This window comes from Simochromis diagramma, unplaced genomic scaffold (assembly GCF_900408965.1).
Source record: "Simochromis diagramma unplaced genomic scaffold, fSimDia1.1 OVJJ01000660.1, whole genome shotgun sequence".
NCBI classification, from domain to species: domain Eukaryota; kingdom Metazoa; phylum Chordata; class Actinopteri; order Cichliformes; family Cichlidae; genus Simochromis; species Simochromis diagramma.
In genome coordinates this window covers 258,063-272,314 of record NW_024387084.1, presented here as the reverse complement: position 1 = coordinate 272,314, position 14,252 = coordinate 258,063, and the positions used below count along the sequence as shown (strand labels likewise).

Sequence of the window (14,252 nt, the reverse complement as noted above, 5' to 3'; positions counted from 1 at the left end):
AAAGTGTTTCAGCCAGGCTGTCACAAATAAGGTTTTGATGTGAAAGAAACCCAGCAGGAAGTTGCTGGTGCAGTAGTTTATGTCAAAGGAGAGAGTGTCAGCAGAGCGGTTAGTGTGTGACACATCGCTGAGCTGCACTCATACACTGAAAGCAAAAGGGTTGTTTCTAAAAGGTAACATGTTCGCGTCTCTTATTTCCTTTGTGGAGTCAAAATCAAAAGATATTAAAGTAAAGAATCTGAAAAGACTGAGCTGCTCAAAATGTTCTTCAGCAGCTGATCAAAACGAAGCAGCAACAAACAGGAAGGCAGTGCCCCCCCACCTTCCTGTGCTCACACTGAAGGTTAGTGTAGGACTCATAAGTCCTTATCACAACCAATGTGATGAATTGGTTATGTCATGCAGCAAGTGTGACACCACAGCACAACGTCTGCTAGACACACTGCAGTCATCTCCTGAACAACACTGCCATTAGGAAAAAATAAATAAAATAAAATAAAAATGTAGCATAGGAGTTAAAGAAGTCAAATGAAATCGTGGAGACTTTTTCAAATTTTTCTCCAGAATGTCTCATCTTTTCCGTCTTGTCCTCAGTATAATCTCTCCGCTGATATGATTGGAAACACTGATATAATCCTGTACTCATGTCTTCAACCCAGGTGCACCACGCTGTCAAATGCAACAAGCTAAAGAAAAGATTCGAGAGGTCACAGAGAAGCCGACACAACATCAAAGCTCGTGGTGCACCAACAGCTGTGGCATCACTTCTGGTCTGTGTTGCTGTGTTAGACGGTGATAATGGCGAGCATGAACAGGATCAGATATCTGTGGGAACCATCATAACGTTCATCTTGATAATTCTGTTGATTTCCGTTGACCTTTACCGATGATGGAGGAGGCCAAAAATTGTTATTGATACTTTTAGTCTAGTAACAGATGTAAGTACAATTTTCACTGCTGGTGAAATCCATTGACTTTTAGTGTATCTATTTGAACGAGAGGGCTTTGCTTCTTCATGCTTTCCTTGCTCATGCTGCTTACACACTTTATATTTTACAAAGGGAAAACTTTTCAGGAAGTAGCCTTGTTTTCTTTTTACTGAACAAAGAGCATGTTTACCTCCAGATCTGTTTGATCGCATTTCTGTTTGTTCATAATTGATGTCTTCAGTTCTCACTGCTGTGTAGACTACAGCTGAATCACTCCCTGCACAACAAAACACACACAGGTCATCAGTGCAAGTAGTAAAGCTTATAAAAATATTGTCAGTATGCAGGGTGCATGTTAAAGAAAGAGTTATGATTTCCTATATAAAAATAGTTCTTAGAGACCGTTGGGGGTTTCAGAACCTCTGTGGCTGGATTTCCTGTTTCACTCAAAACACCCCAGTGACATTTCGACTTTTGGCATTAAGTCCAGTTGAAATCCCACAAAGACACCCACACTTTGTCACACCATGTACACAATATCATCAACGGTGTGATGAGAACTCACCTTTTGTAGTGTACTACTGGTTTGGTATGTTTTAAACTTTAATGCTCTCAAATGCAGCAGTTACTTCCTTCTCTTGTTGTTTCACCTGAACATATTTTAGGGGATACTTTGCGATACAGAATTAGAATTTCACTGATTTTCACGTAGAGCTTTACTGGCATGTTGTGTAATTAATAAAGAGCCATTAAAGTTTTGTATAAATGTTGATCATCCAGTGGTTGCTGATTTAAGGTAAAGTAGTCCAGCTGAGAAGTAATAAATGCAGAAGCTAGTTTTTCAAGGTCACTCTGAGACAGTCCATTTAGATAGATAGCATATTTCTAAAATTTTCAGGGCCAAGTACAATAACATCAGTTTTATCTGAATTTAGAAGCAGAGAGTTCATCCAGGTTTTTATGTCTTTATTCCTGCAGTTTAAGTAATTGATTTGTGTTACCTAGCTTCATGGATAAATTTTCAGGTTGTTTTTTGTCTGTTTGGGAGCTGACACACATCTGATCCCAACTCTGGATAGTCATATTTTGGGAGGTTTAATAAATTTGTCCAAATTTCTAGAAATGAGTGCTGCTCAGCAGTTTTAAATTTCCCTCAAAGTCACCTGGCTCTTGCTCTCCGTAAGACAATTGACTATGGTTTTGTTGCCGGTGCTCCTATCTTCACACACATATCTCGGAACAGAATTGCCAATTACCAGAGTTTGACCCTCAGTGGGTGTGGCCGAGTGGGGAAAAACGGGTACTAAGTAACTAAACATCTGACACAATGAGCAGGAAAGTGCAGGAGGGACAGGTGAAGAGGCCATGCTGCTAGCGAGTCAGCTAATAGCTAAGCTAAGCTATTAAACCCTAAAGACACATTGAGTGAAAACTTTAAATATAAATTAGCGAGTTAATAAACAGAGCGTGTTCGTTGGATGAAATATGTGAAGATTATACAATGCAATAAGAAGTTATCTATATTGTTTTATTAAATTGTTGTGTGTTATAACAGGAAGTGACACTCTACCGCAGAGATAACGCACATAACAACAGACACCATTTAAACTAGTTTACCTTCCTGTTAGTGTTGAATTCAACTGTGAGCTGCAGATGAGTCATTTAATCTCTTTATCTCCATTAACAGCTTTATCAAAACACATCAGTGTGAACACTGCTAAGCAGCTTTGCAGGTTTCTGGAGCTCCAACTATACTGCAACGCGTGAGCAAAGTGCAAACAAGACCGACCACAGATAATCGCACAGCATCCTAGTATTTACAACACATATAAACCCAATGAACTACATAAAAACTTGAGAGATATGAAAAAAGACCCAAAGTCTTTTGGACAAACGGCCTCACATTTGACTCTAGAATATGTTGGAACAAAGAGGACTACACTGCCATGTCTAAAGCTGGTATGAGGTGTTGATGTGCACATTCTGCCCAATAATCTCCAATGCGCCCCTGTCCTATGTAAAAAAAAGAGACATTGTTCCTGAAGTCTTAGCAAACTGCCCAAATGTCTCCCTCAAAAGGTTCTAGTTTGTTTTGCATAGGATTGCATAGAGCCCTGTAAAATCTCTCGTTATCACATGACAGTCATGTGAAACACTGAGACCCTCGACAGTTTTATTTCTTCTATTGGTACTGCTGTGAAAAACAAAAACAGAACTGATACAGAAGGTTATATGTGAACTGACGGACTGTGGTTACTCTATTCACATGTTAACTACAGGGAAATGTGTTATCTGGTCAAAAGGTCAGTATATCATACAAACTATAAAATGATTAACTACATAAAACTAAAACTGAGAATTTGGATATAGGTGACAAGAACTATGAGGAGATTTACTTTACTGTTTGTACAAACTGTTCATCTACATGTTTCCTCTTTTCTTAACAGCCCTGCAGTAAAACCTGAGCAGAGACATCAAACCACAGGCTGTTAACCTCTGTTAACACATTAGACACAGTATGACCCTGGTTTTATTGTTTTAATCTAATATGCTAATTTTATTATTTTAAATGTCATTCCAATTATCATTTTATTTTTCTTTTTGTTACCTGCATGTCAGGTGTACAGCTCTTTGTTTTCAGCTGGGAGTTGTTCTGAAAGTTCTATATAAATAAATTGCTTGCTTGCCTACTAACAAACCAACTTTGAGCTAATAAAGACACAGACCAGCAATAAGAGAACAAAATTCACCAATAGTCATCTACAAACCCAGAACAACTATAGTCTGATCATTTTTAGAATTGAACTGATTTAAGTGAATAGTTTAAGGTGCATGTTAATGTAAGGTGCAAAGCATAAAAGCTCAAAGCCCCTATGAGCAAGCAAAAAATTGCATTTAACAGGAAGAAATGTCTGTCTGCACCAGCCGCAGATTCTACTGGAACCTGAGCCTCTTTCTGCATTACTTTCCCAGAAGGTACCAATAACTGTTTAGCTGTTAACAGCAATAGCTGTTAAATTTGCAAAACCTTCTCTTCTAAATATAGTTACTTCTGTACTTCTGGCTCCAAACAAACGAGACAACAAAGGCTAAAACAATAACAATGACACTTGAAAATGCCTTCAGATGTATATGGAAGAGAATGTTGTGTGACATTACACATTTTTTAACATTTTTAAACACAATCTATAGTCTCAGCCCAGCTGAAGATTTAACCATTATGGATATAAGCAAGGCTTAGATGAAAATACTAGAAAGCAAATTCTGAAAATGTTGTTTGTGAAATTGAAGAACTCCCTTTTCCTAAGAAAAAGACTGTTACATGTTTGCTTGCATTAAGACCTTTTATAATAAACCAAATCCTTACCTTTTGAATAAAATGTTAAAGTTGCATACAAGTATATACTGTACACACACACACACACAAACACAAAGTACATAAAAAGCTACCTGTGTTGAGTTTAACTGACTGTTGTTGGTGATGTAATTCTTTGAGATCACTGTATGTGAGGCCATCTTCAGCTTTTTCCAAATCAACTGAAACAAACAAACACAAACACCAAATTAATTTAGCACAGTGATCTTAACGAATACTTGTTAATAGATAACATGTAACAAATAGTTTACATAACTCTCTACGTCATATTTCTGAGTCTCACCTGCAGACTTCCTACAAACACGTTGTCTCACCAACAGAACCACTAACACCAGCAGAACCACAACACACACTGATCCAACAGACAACAACACAGGGAGAAGCAATGAATCAGGAGGAGAGGTAATAATGGAGACTGGTGTTGGTGTGGATGTAGGTGGAGGTGTGGTGGTGTGTTCCCCTAAAATAAAGCAAACACAGTCATTAAGTTGTCGTCACATTGTGAATGTTGAAAGCTGCAGAAACACAGACAGGTGAGTGTGTCACCTGTGACAGTGATCCAGCTGGATGGAGACTCTCCATGACCGCTGATGTCACACTTGTAGAGGCCTTCATCAGACCTGGAAACATGCTGGATGGTCATGTGACCTGTAGGCTGCTTCCTGATGAGGGAGCCATCTTTATAGAAAGCAGCTGGGAGGTTGGAGGGAGTGGTCTTTGTTTTACAGAGCAGAGTGACGTCATCTCCCTCCATCACAGGGAGGACAGGACTCTGCAGGATCACTGATCCACCTCAACACAGAGACAAACTACAGCATTTCATCCATTTACACACAGCTTCATCAACACTAACTCCACACACTCAGCTTACCAGTGACTGTCAGGTTAACCATGTTACTGATGGGACCCTCTCTGGACTCACACCAGTAAACTCCACTGTCTGATTCATATAATTTGCTGATGTTACAGGAAGAACCAGCTGGTTTTCCCCACCTATCTCCACACTGAGTGATGTTTCCTACGTTTGTGTTTCTCCTCAGAGTCCATCCAGCAGAGCTGTCGTCCTCCTCACAGCTCAGAGACACAAAGTTTCTTAAAAAGAACTGAAAAGAGCTGCTGGGACTCACAGTCAGACGAGCTGTGAGGGTTACAATGAAATAATGTTGAGACTTTTATTGTTGTAAAAAAAAAAATACCTGACATATTAAATCATTTCATAAAACAGCTAAATCTAAATACATGAAACTTTGTGTGCCTGCAACTAAATCTCAACAGATTAAGAGCAGGTTATTTGATTCTGTGGTGTACAGTATCTAACCAGTTACTGAGTTCCTGAGAAGAGAAAAACATTTCTTTTGTGTTGATAACACAACTTCATTCTGAGCATTTAACAGATGTAAGCAGACACAGAAGAAGGTTACTGACCTTGGTGTGTTGCACAGCTCAGCAGTGAGATCACAGCTGAAAAGAGATGGTTATAAGTTTAACACAATAACCCTGAAGAAAAACATGACAAACCCGGGTCGTACTGTATGCCTCACTGCTGATTTTGTCTCTACTGCTTTGCAAAATAGAGAACAGGGGATGCTGTAGTTCATCTCCATACCATTAGAGCTTCTGTGGTAGGTAATATTAAATATTAGATTAGAAATTTTGGATTTGATTTCTGGGTTTATTTCAAAATAAAACAACGACTCAAGAAACTAATCAGGGAAAAAAAAACTACATGACTGAGAAACATAACACAGAACGCAGTTCATATTTATGCAGGTGTTACTGACACGAACAGGCTGTCCTGCTCTCAAGCATTGTTTTAGAAGAAAGATAAAAATGACAGTGGTGTTACTTAGACGGTGATGGTATTTATGCTTTATTAATAAATTTATTGGAAAGCAAAACACATGATCATTTTTACTTTTTGTTGTGATTTTGGATGTTACCAATGTAAACATCTCAAACTATTCACGACTCAATGCCTAATTACTATCAGTTATACAAAGTTTCCAGGTAATATTGCTGTTAACTCCTTTTTTAATTTCCCTTCCCTTCTTTCTGTGGAAATGTCCGTCATCTGTTATCACTTAGCAACAAAGAAGACTTTAAACAATCAAGCAAAATAAACATTGTTAAAAGTGAGAGATTTTACTCACAGAGCAGACAGTACAAACACGTTTCCTCCATTGTCCTTCGCAATAACTTCAAGTTTTTCTTCTTTTATTGATTTTTGTCAGTTGCACCAATTTAAGCCCTCCCTCTTCCTCCCCAGCAAACCTGGTGGAAACCTTAGCGTCATTTCCCCTGTTAAAACCGATAAAAAGAAAGAAAAAAAAAGAACAGAAAAATGTACATGTACAGTTAAATGTTAACCAGATTTGTTCATAGAAACGAGGTCAAGCCACACTGTGTCCTCCTAACATCAGAAAGTTGTTTTTGTTGTCTCAGCTTTCCTTCTTGTCAATTTGTTTTCTTGTGTGTGGGTGGTTTGCAGTATGGATTTTAAATTGGAGCACTTTACTAAAGGTCAGACTAAGAAGAAGTTTAACAGGACAATAGAAGACAATGTGATACTTATGAATTTATGTAATATTTAATAATATGTGAAGAAAAAATAGATATTTGGACCGTTTCCCAGCTACCATTTGTCCCGTTGCTGTAAACATACGTTTATATAAGATCAGGATACAAGCAGACAGAAATACCTGCATGTGAAAAAGTATTGTGCAGTCCCAGAATACTGCACTTTAAAAAGTAGAGCATGTAACGTTTACGAGTTTGTAAATGTGCACAATAAGCACTTCATTCTAACGCCATCACCAGTAGATGGAGACATTTGCTTGGCTGTAGTTTATAAAGAGTGTGGCTGTAATTGCTGAGGTCATGATCTCAGGGCTTTTGTGCTTTTTCTATTATTAGGATTTTAAGAAATTGTGATTATTTACAGCTTTGCTGTTAGATCTTTTTATAGTTTAGTATATTTTCTTTTTATACTTCTTGTTAAAGTTCCCTCATCTTACTGTGTGCCCTTAATGATGATTACTATCACATTAAATATGGACAAAGGTTGCATCTGGTCACAAAGTAACATCCACACCTCTTGTGTTGACGTGTAGTTGCACATTCTCATCATCGTAATTGCTTTCTGATGTGCTGACATGTGGCACCCTGACTATTTTAAGTGTGTAATAAAACCTGGCCACCTTTTTTTGCTTTTGTTGTTACAATAGTTTACATCAGGGGTGGGCAACTCCAGGCCTCGAGTGCCGGTGTCCTGCAGGTTTTAGATGTCCTTGATCCAACACAGCTGATTTAAATTGCTAAATTAGCTCCTCAACATGTCTTGAAGTTCTCCAGAGGCCTGGTAATGAACTAATCATGTGATTCAGGTGTGTTGACCCAGAGTGAGATCTAAAACCTGCAGGACACCGGCACTCGAGGCCTGAAGTTGCCTACCCCTGGTTTACATCATTGAACAGAGCGAAATTTGCTCCCATCTGATGTGGTGTTAGGGTGATATTAAGTTTCGCCAGTAGGTGCCAGTGGCGGCTCAGACAAATGAGTAACTGGCAAAGTAATCCCTTACAAAAGTAATGCAGGCCAGTCATTGTAATGGGAGCCGTCAGTAACACAGAGCTGCTGTTTTGCCGTGTTTCAGAGCAATAAACCTCAACGTGCACCTGGATGAGCCTTGGCTTCCTTCAGTGTGTAACATACATCCTCCATCTTCATCATCATGAAGCACCCTCCGTGGTCGTATTGCTCTCTGACACTCTTTAGCTGTGTCTGCAGTGTGTTCAGCTGTAGCTCATTATACATTAAAAAAACCTGAATCAGGCTCGTTCCAGCACAACAGGTCAACCAGGAAGCTTTGTTTAAATGTTATAACGACAAAGCTGCCACATGGAAGAAATTCAAGAAGATCAAGTCGTATTGCCTAAGTTAAAATTAATGTGAGGTGAAACACATTTAGCTCATATTTGAGACCACAGGCCTTGGTTTACAATAGAGACAGACAAGGCTGTAGGTCCACCTTATTCTGATACTGGTTGAGGGTTCAGAGAGGGAAAAATACACATGAGGAATATGTAATGCCGGCAAATCACAACCTCAAAGCCATCTTCACTGAGACTGTCACTATTTTCCATGATTCCCTTCTTAGCTCACCTGCTCAGTCTGACCACAGTGACCTTTTCTCACACCTGTGCTGTGTTTTCATGGATGTTTTCCACAAATGAAGCCACTTCTATGTCACTGAAAACAGCTTATTAAATAAAATTAGTCAATTATGAAGTAAGTCGTGCACACTTGTTAAGCTACTCATGTTTTTGATTTCCATCCACTATCACAATCCTCATATAAGAAGTACAAGTACAAGCCCTGCTCTCCTTACTGCTTCTTCTCCACTTCATAACAGTGAATTAGCCCTAAAAATCAGCTTATTGGATAAAATAGTATCTGCTGTTTCCTGAGACTGCATAATAAAGGGAGTGTTTGTACTGAATTAATTAAAAAACCTTTCACATAAAACAACTCTATTAAACAGCCTTTTTAAATTTATTTGGTCTACAGATACAAGAGCTCTGTATTTTTGTATTTCCTTGAAATCTTCCAAAGAAAAAACTCAGGTCACTTTATCTTAGTTTTGGTTGTGAAATGAAGCCTTTAATAAAAAAATAAGGATTGTTTTTTTAAAGGGGGACAGTGTAACCAGATGTGTGTGCAAATGTTTTCTAATAAGTATGTCTTTTTTTCTTTTGCTAGATATGTTGATGCCAGGTCTCTCCTGAAAATGAGATTTTTAATCTCAATGAGATTTTTTACCTGGATAAATAAAAGACAAATTAAAATAAAAAATGTTCTTTAGTTGAGAGATGAGAAAGTGATCTGTTTTCAAAGAGATTATTTTTCATCTTTAATGTTTGTTCAGAATTATAACCTCCCTTTCCTGTAAAACGTGTCGAGTGAGGAAGAGTTCCTCCCCTCCTGTTGACCTGAAGCCAGAACCGTTGAGCTTCAAATCAACAACTTGAGAGCATGGAGCGAGCACGGCTGCTGTCGCACTGCTGGGCTTTGTTGTTTCTCCACTCCTCCCTGACTGCTGCTGCAGGTGAGTTTTTTTACTGTACTTAAGTAGAATTTTCATGTAGCTGTACCAACAGATCTTATTGCATGCAAAGAGAGGAAAGAGGCTAAAGCATTACATTTATGTATCATTTATATAGTTGTACTCAGAAGTTAAGTATCTGTAATTTTTCATAGTAAATCATTTCTGCACTGTTGCTATCTGTGTGTGTGTGTCATTTCAGTTGTTGTCAGTAATTGACTGATTAATGTGTATGTCACTTAAGCTTGAAGCTGCAGCTTATTTCATTCACCGAGTTAAGACTTTCCAGAATAATATGAGATCATTCATTGGTAGAGTGACTAATAATTATATTTTTAAGTGACACGTATTTGTTTGTTTCATTAATATAAAATCTTGAAGCAAATGTATCACAAAAACACCGACACACACCCACACACACACATTTACTATAAAGGAACATAGCTTCATTACTGAAAGAGGATACAGGAAGAGGATCTGTGTGTTTTCTCAACAGAGACCTTTAGCAGGAACAGGTTATTCAAGGTGCCTGTGACTACGTGTTTGTCTTAGGAGCTCCCCAAGGGATTTCCCAAATGGGTTTTTCCTTTTTTAACTCTAACAATTAGGGAGATCCTAACCTTGTGACCTCATAGATTGTTGTATCAATACCTGTATCACATATTACATGTGGTGATCTCTAATTACAGAATAACAGTTTGTCAGCTTAATACACACCGGTGTTCTCTTTTGTCCTGTAGACCTCGTAAACATCACAGCTGAATCTGGACAGAACGTCACTTTGTCATGCAGAGCCAACAACAACAACCTCGTCACATTTCTTGAGTGGAGCAAACATGGTCTTAGGAAAGGATATTTACTTTTGTACCGGGATGAGCGGTTTGATCTAGAGAACCAGCATCCATCGTTTAAGAACCGAGTGGAGCTACAGGACAGACAGATGAAGGGTGGAGACGTGGCGTTGATACTGAAGGATGTGACACTTGATGACCGCGGAAGTTATGAGTGTCGTGTTGAGACAAAAATGAACCGCAAAAAGAGAGCGAATCAGGATGACGACCCTGTCATCATCATCAGCCTGAATGTTGTTCCTCCAGGTGAGTGAGTAGAGTTGAGTGTGTGTGTGTGATCAGAAGTGAAGCTGCTTCCTGGTTGTTGATGTTTGTTTCTAAAGATGTTGTTGATGAGAAAGCAGCTGGTGCGTATGTCTGACACCTGTTTATAACCTACAGGGCAGCCGGGAGGTGACGAGGAGGATGGAGAGAAGAAGGGGCAAAGAAGTCGTAACAGTATTCTCATTGTGGCAGTTCCCACTGTTCTTGTCTTTGGTGTTCTTGCTGTACAGATCTACAGAAAACACAAAAGACAGATTCAGGGTCCAGATGACTACCAGCCTCCTTCTGAAGTGATGACTATTTGAAATGTCTCAGATTCTACAGCTTCTACAGTGTCCTGATGATGCTTCAAATCCTCTCATCAACTGTGTGTAGAAAAGCAGCCCAACTCAGTAAACATGTTCAATGGACTGTACAGTCCACTGCAGGGCCCATATATGTCCCATGGTACATTACTGCAACTCCCTTATTCACCAAGGGTCGCTAAAAATGTCATTTCTACACCAGCTTCTCTTCCCGACACCACCCATAAGGGACCTTTGTTTGGGCTCGCCCTTTTGGGCCATGGAGACCCTGAAGGGGAATTCTGCGGACACATGTGAGCACATGTGTTTGCTTTGAAATGAGATGCATCTGATACAGGGATAGTGGGAGGTCTTTGTGCTCACAGTGGGGTTTATGGTTTGAAGAGAGGTGTAAGCAATGGAAACAGCTGCTGTGCAGACACCGTCACAAAGTGCTAACTGACACGTTTATCTCTTACTGACTGGCATGAAAGTCCAGAGCAAACCCTAGTGTGGGAGTCAAATGTCCACCTGGAATTATATTTTTAAAAGACAAATAATAATACTGCTGCATAATAGTGTTTGTTCTGAGCCATGTACACACGTCAATAATGCAACTGTGTCCTGCCCATTAAACACTCTGTTTATAGTTACAGTGAAAACATTGTTTGCTAGGGTGAGGTGGCATCAGATAATCTGCTGTTGTTCCTGTTACTCTACCTCTGTCACATGAGGTAAAAACTCAACATAGATAAACAGATTTTCTCAGTAAGATTTCCTGCTGAGATAAACTACAGCGATGTGACTTATTTGAAGTCTTTAAACGCAAACTAAATGAGCTTCAGTGCTTCTTCCCTCATGAAATAAAAGTGATCACGTTGTCGCTTAATTCATAGTGACCAAATAGTCAGCATGGCTGAGGAGCTCATTATGTAAATGAATATTACATGTGTACTGTATCTTACAGCAGAACTGGATAATATGCTCGTATGTTTTAAACTTGAAACTGTTTGCAAAGCTCACAGGTGAACTCTCACTGCAGTGTAGCTCCATCTGTCTTCAGTTCGGCTGGTCTAATATTTCTGTTATCATTAGTTTAACTGGCATCAGATATGCTGAAGGCTTTTAAACAGGAAGGAGTAAAGTTGATCATCAGGAAGAGAAAACAATTGTACTTATTCTTTTTTTTAAAACATTGTGATGAATTTTATTTGTTTGAAATACCCTGGAAGAACTACATCCACAATCTTAATCAACGCAGAGTCAGAAGAGTATGTTTTGTTTTGTTTTAAATCAGACATGTTAAAATCATATATTACTGATCTGACAGATGACAAAAAACTTGCACAATTTAATAAAAAAAAACAAAAAAACATTGCAAATCCATCCACTCAAAAAAATATGTTCCATCTCTACATGCATGTTGTGTTGTGATTGTCCTGAGGTGCTCTGGAAGAGAACCAAATACATATTTAAATGAGGTAAACTGGGGGAAAAATAGTCCATAAATCCATGGGATTTAGAAAAGAGACGTGATGTTAGTTCTAGACCTCAAACATGTCCGTTTATAAAAATGTGTTCATTTCTATCTAGAGTGTAAAAACTGTGGAGATAAACATAAATCTGAAACTAAACAGAAATCCTGTGTCCTGTGTGAAACATCAAAATGTACTATTTATATGAATTAAAAAAGAAAACCATATTTTCCATGTACATGAGCATAATTAAAATTAACAGCTGCAGATGATCTCAGAAATGCATCCTGATTGAAAATAAGAAAATAAAGTAGGAAGAGCTTCATGAAGAACTTCCTGTACTCTGCAGCTTTAAGAATCTAATGAACCATTCAGGTTTGGATGTTTCTCTGTTATGTAAACAAGCAGGAAGTTCTTCTTATTGCTCATAATTCCTTCTTAATCGTATGATCTGTGATTGCAGATCGTTTCAGACATTATAAACCAAGGGCGTAGATTTGGTTTTGGCATTGGTGGGGACGGATGATTCAACCACCGAACCCTGTTTCTTTTTTTTTCCTTTTTGTTTTTGCTTCTTGATAACAAAAGGAGAGAAAACTTGCCTATGTAGAATTTTTAAACCATTTAAAATCACATTTCATAGTTTTATATGTGAATTATATAATGTTAACTGACTAAGTATTTTAGACTTTACTTCAGCCATATTCCATATAAATCAGGTATCATACAAAAATAAAAATAGAGTCATGACAATAAAAGAATATGACTTTAAGGACTTAACAACATTACTTCAGATATAGTGCACCAACATCTCTGATACATTAAGGTGCTGATGCACTAAGGGAACACTGAATGACCTGCTGGTTTTTGTCCATGTTTTTTTTTAATTTATTTTTTTATGAAGAAGCAGAACATTTGCACAAAATCACCAACACACCACATAAATCCTGCCAATTACTCACTTCCTTATAACCCACTGAATCAGGTACTGAAGCAGTGATGCACTGAATGAAGCTTCGGACCTCTGTGATCACGTTGCTCTGTTTAAACAAACCAGGGCTTCTGAAGCAATGCACTGATTTTTTTAGACGCATGCGCTGGAGATTCAGCTTCAAACAGACAATATTAGCTATTAGTGTACTTCTCGTGTTTCTGAGTTCTTTATTTGGGTCCCACCAGTCATGGTCCTGGGTTATGTGCCCCAGTGTTTTGCATTTCAATGTATTTTGTTATTCATTTGTTTTCCAGTTTCATTTTAGCTTATCTCGTTAATTTCTATCAGGCCCCGGTGGCTGTTTTAGTGATTTGTGTATTGGATCCTCTCGTGTCATCAGCCCCTGTGTTTTAGTCTCCCTTGTTTGTTCATGTTATTAAGTTCATGTCATGTCGTGTCTCATCAGATTTACTGTTTATTTTGAAAGTCTCGTTTCCATGTTTTGTTTTACTTCCCCTGCGGCATCACTATGTTCATTGTAGTCAGCTGTCTCCTCGTGTGTTTCCACTTCCCTTGATCACCTCTTAGTCTGTGTGTTTTCTTTCAGTCCTCGTCGGATCGTCTGTGTTGCCTCCCTCCATGTGTATATAGTCATTGCCATAGTTGTTTAGTGTTACATTTAACTCTTGCCCCTGTTTGCCTTCGTTTCAGTTGTGTATTCGTGTTATCAGCCACAATAAAGGCTCGTTTTTTTGTTTGTAGCTCAGTTTCGTCTCCCTCCCTGTCTGCCTTTGAGTCCCTAGCTAAAACACACGGGCATACCTCGCCATGACACTACCTCTGCCAGCCACGCAACCACCGTGACAAGTTGTCAGCACTCATCATTGTTGATGGTGGGAGCATTCTGTCTTCTGCTGTGAGAGCATTGGAGATATTTGTTTCTCTGGTAGTGATGGCCAAATGAAGCCTTGCGATTCCTGGAAGCTTTACATCCAATTGGTTCAAAAAATGGTTCGTTTCTTGAGGCTTCATATGCAC

At 38.6% G+C, this 14,252-nt stretch overlaps 1 protein-coding gene across 1 annotated transcript; it reads left to right on the top strand.

Moving 5' to 3' along the window:
• Positions 1-9,294: 9,294 nt before the first annotated feature.
• LOC120742629 lies at positions 9,295-12,445 on the top strand. The gene is made up of 3 exons (XM_040046049.1): positions 9,295-9,409; positions 10,147-10,503; positions 10,639-12,445. Exons 1-3 carry the CDS (start codon positions 9,337-9,339, stop codon positions 10,824-10,826), a joined length of 618 nt encoding a protein of 205 aa, XP_039901983.1. The 5' UTR covers positions 9,295-9,336; the 3' UTR covers positions 10,827-12,445.
• The last annotated feature ends 1,807 nt before the right edge of the window (positions 12,446-14,252 follow it).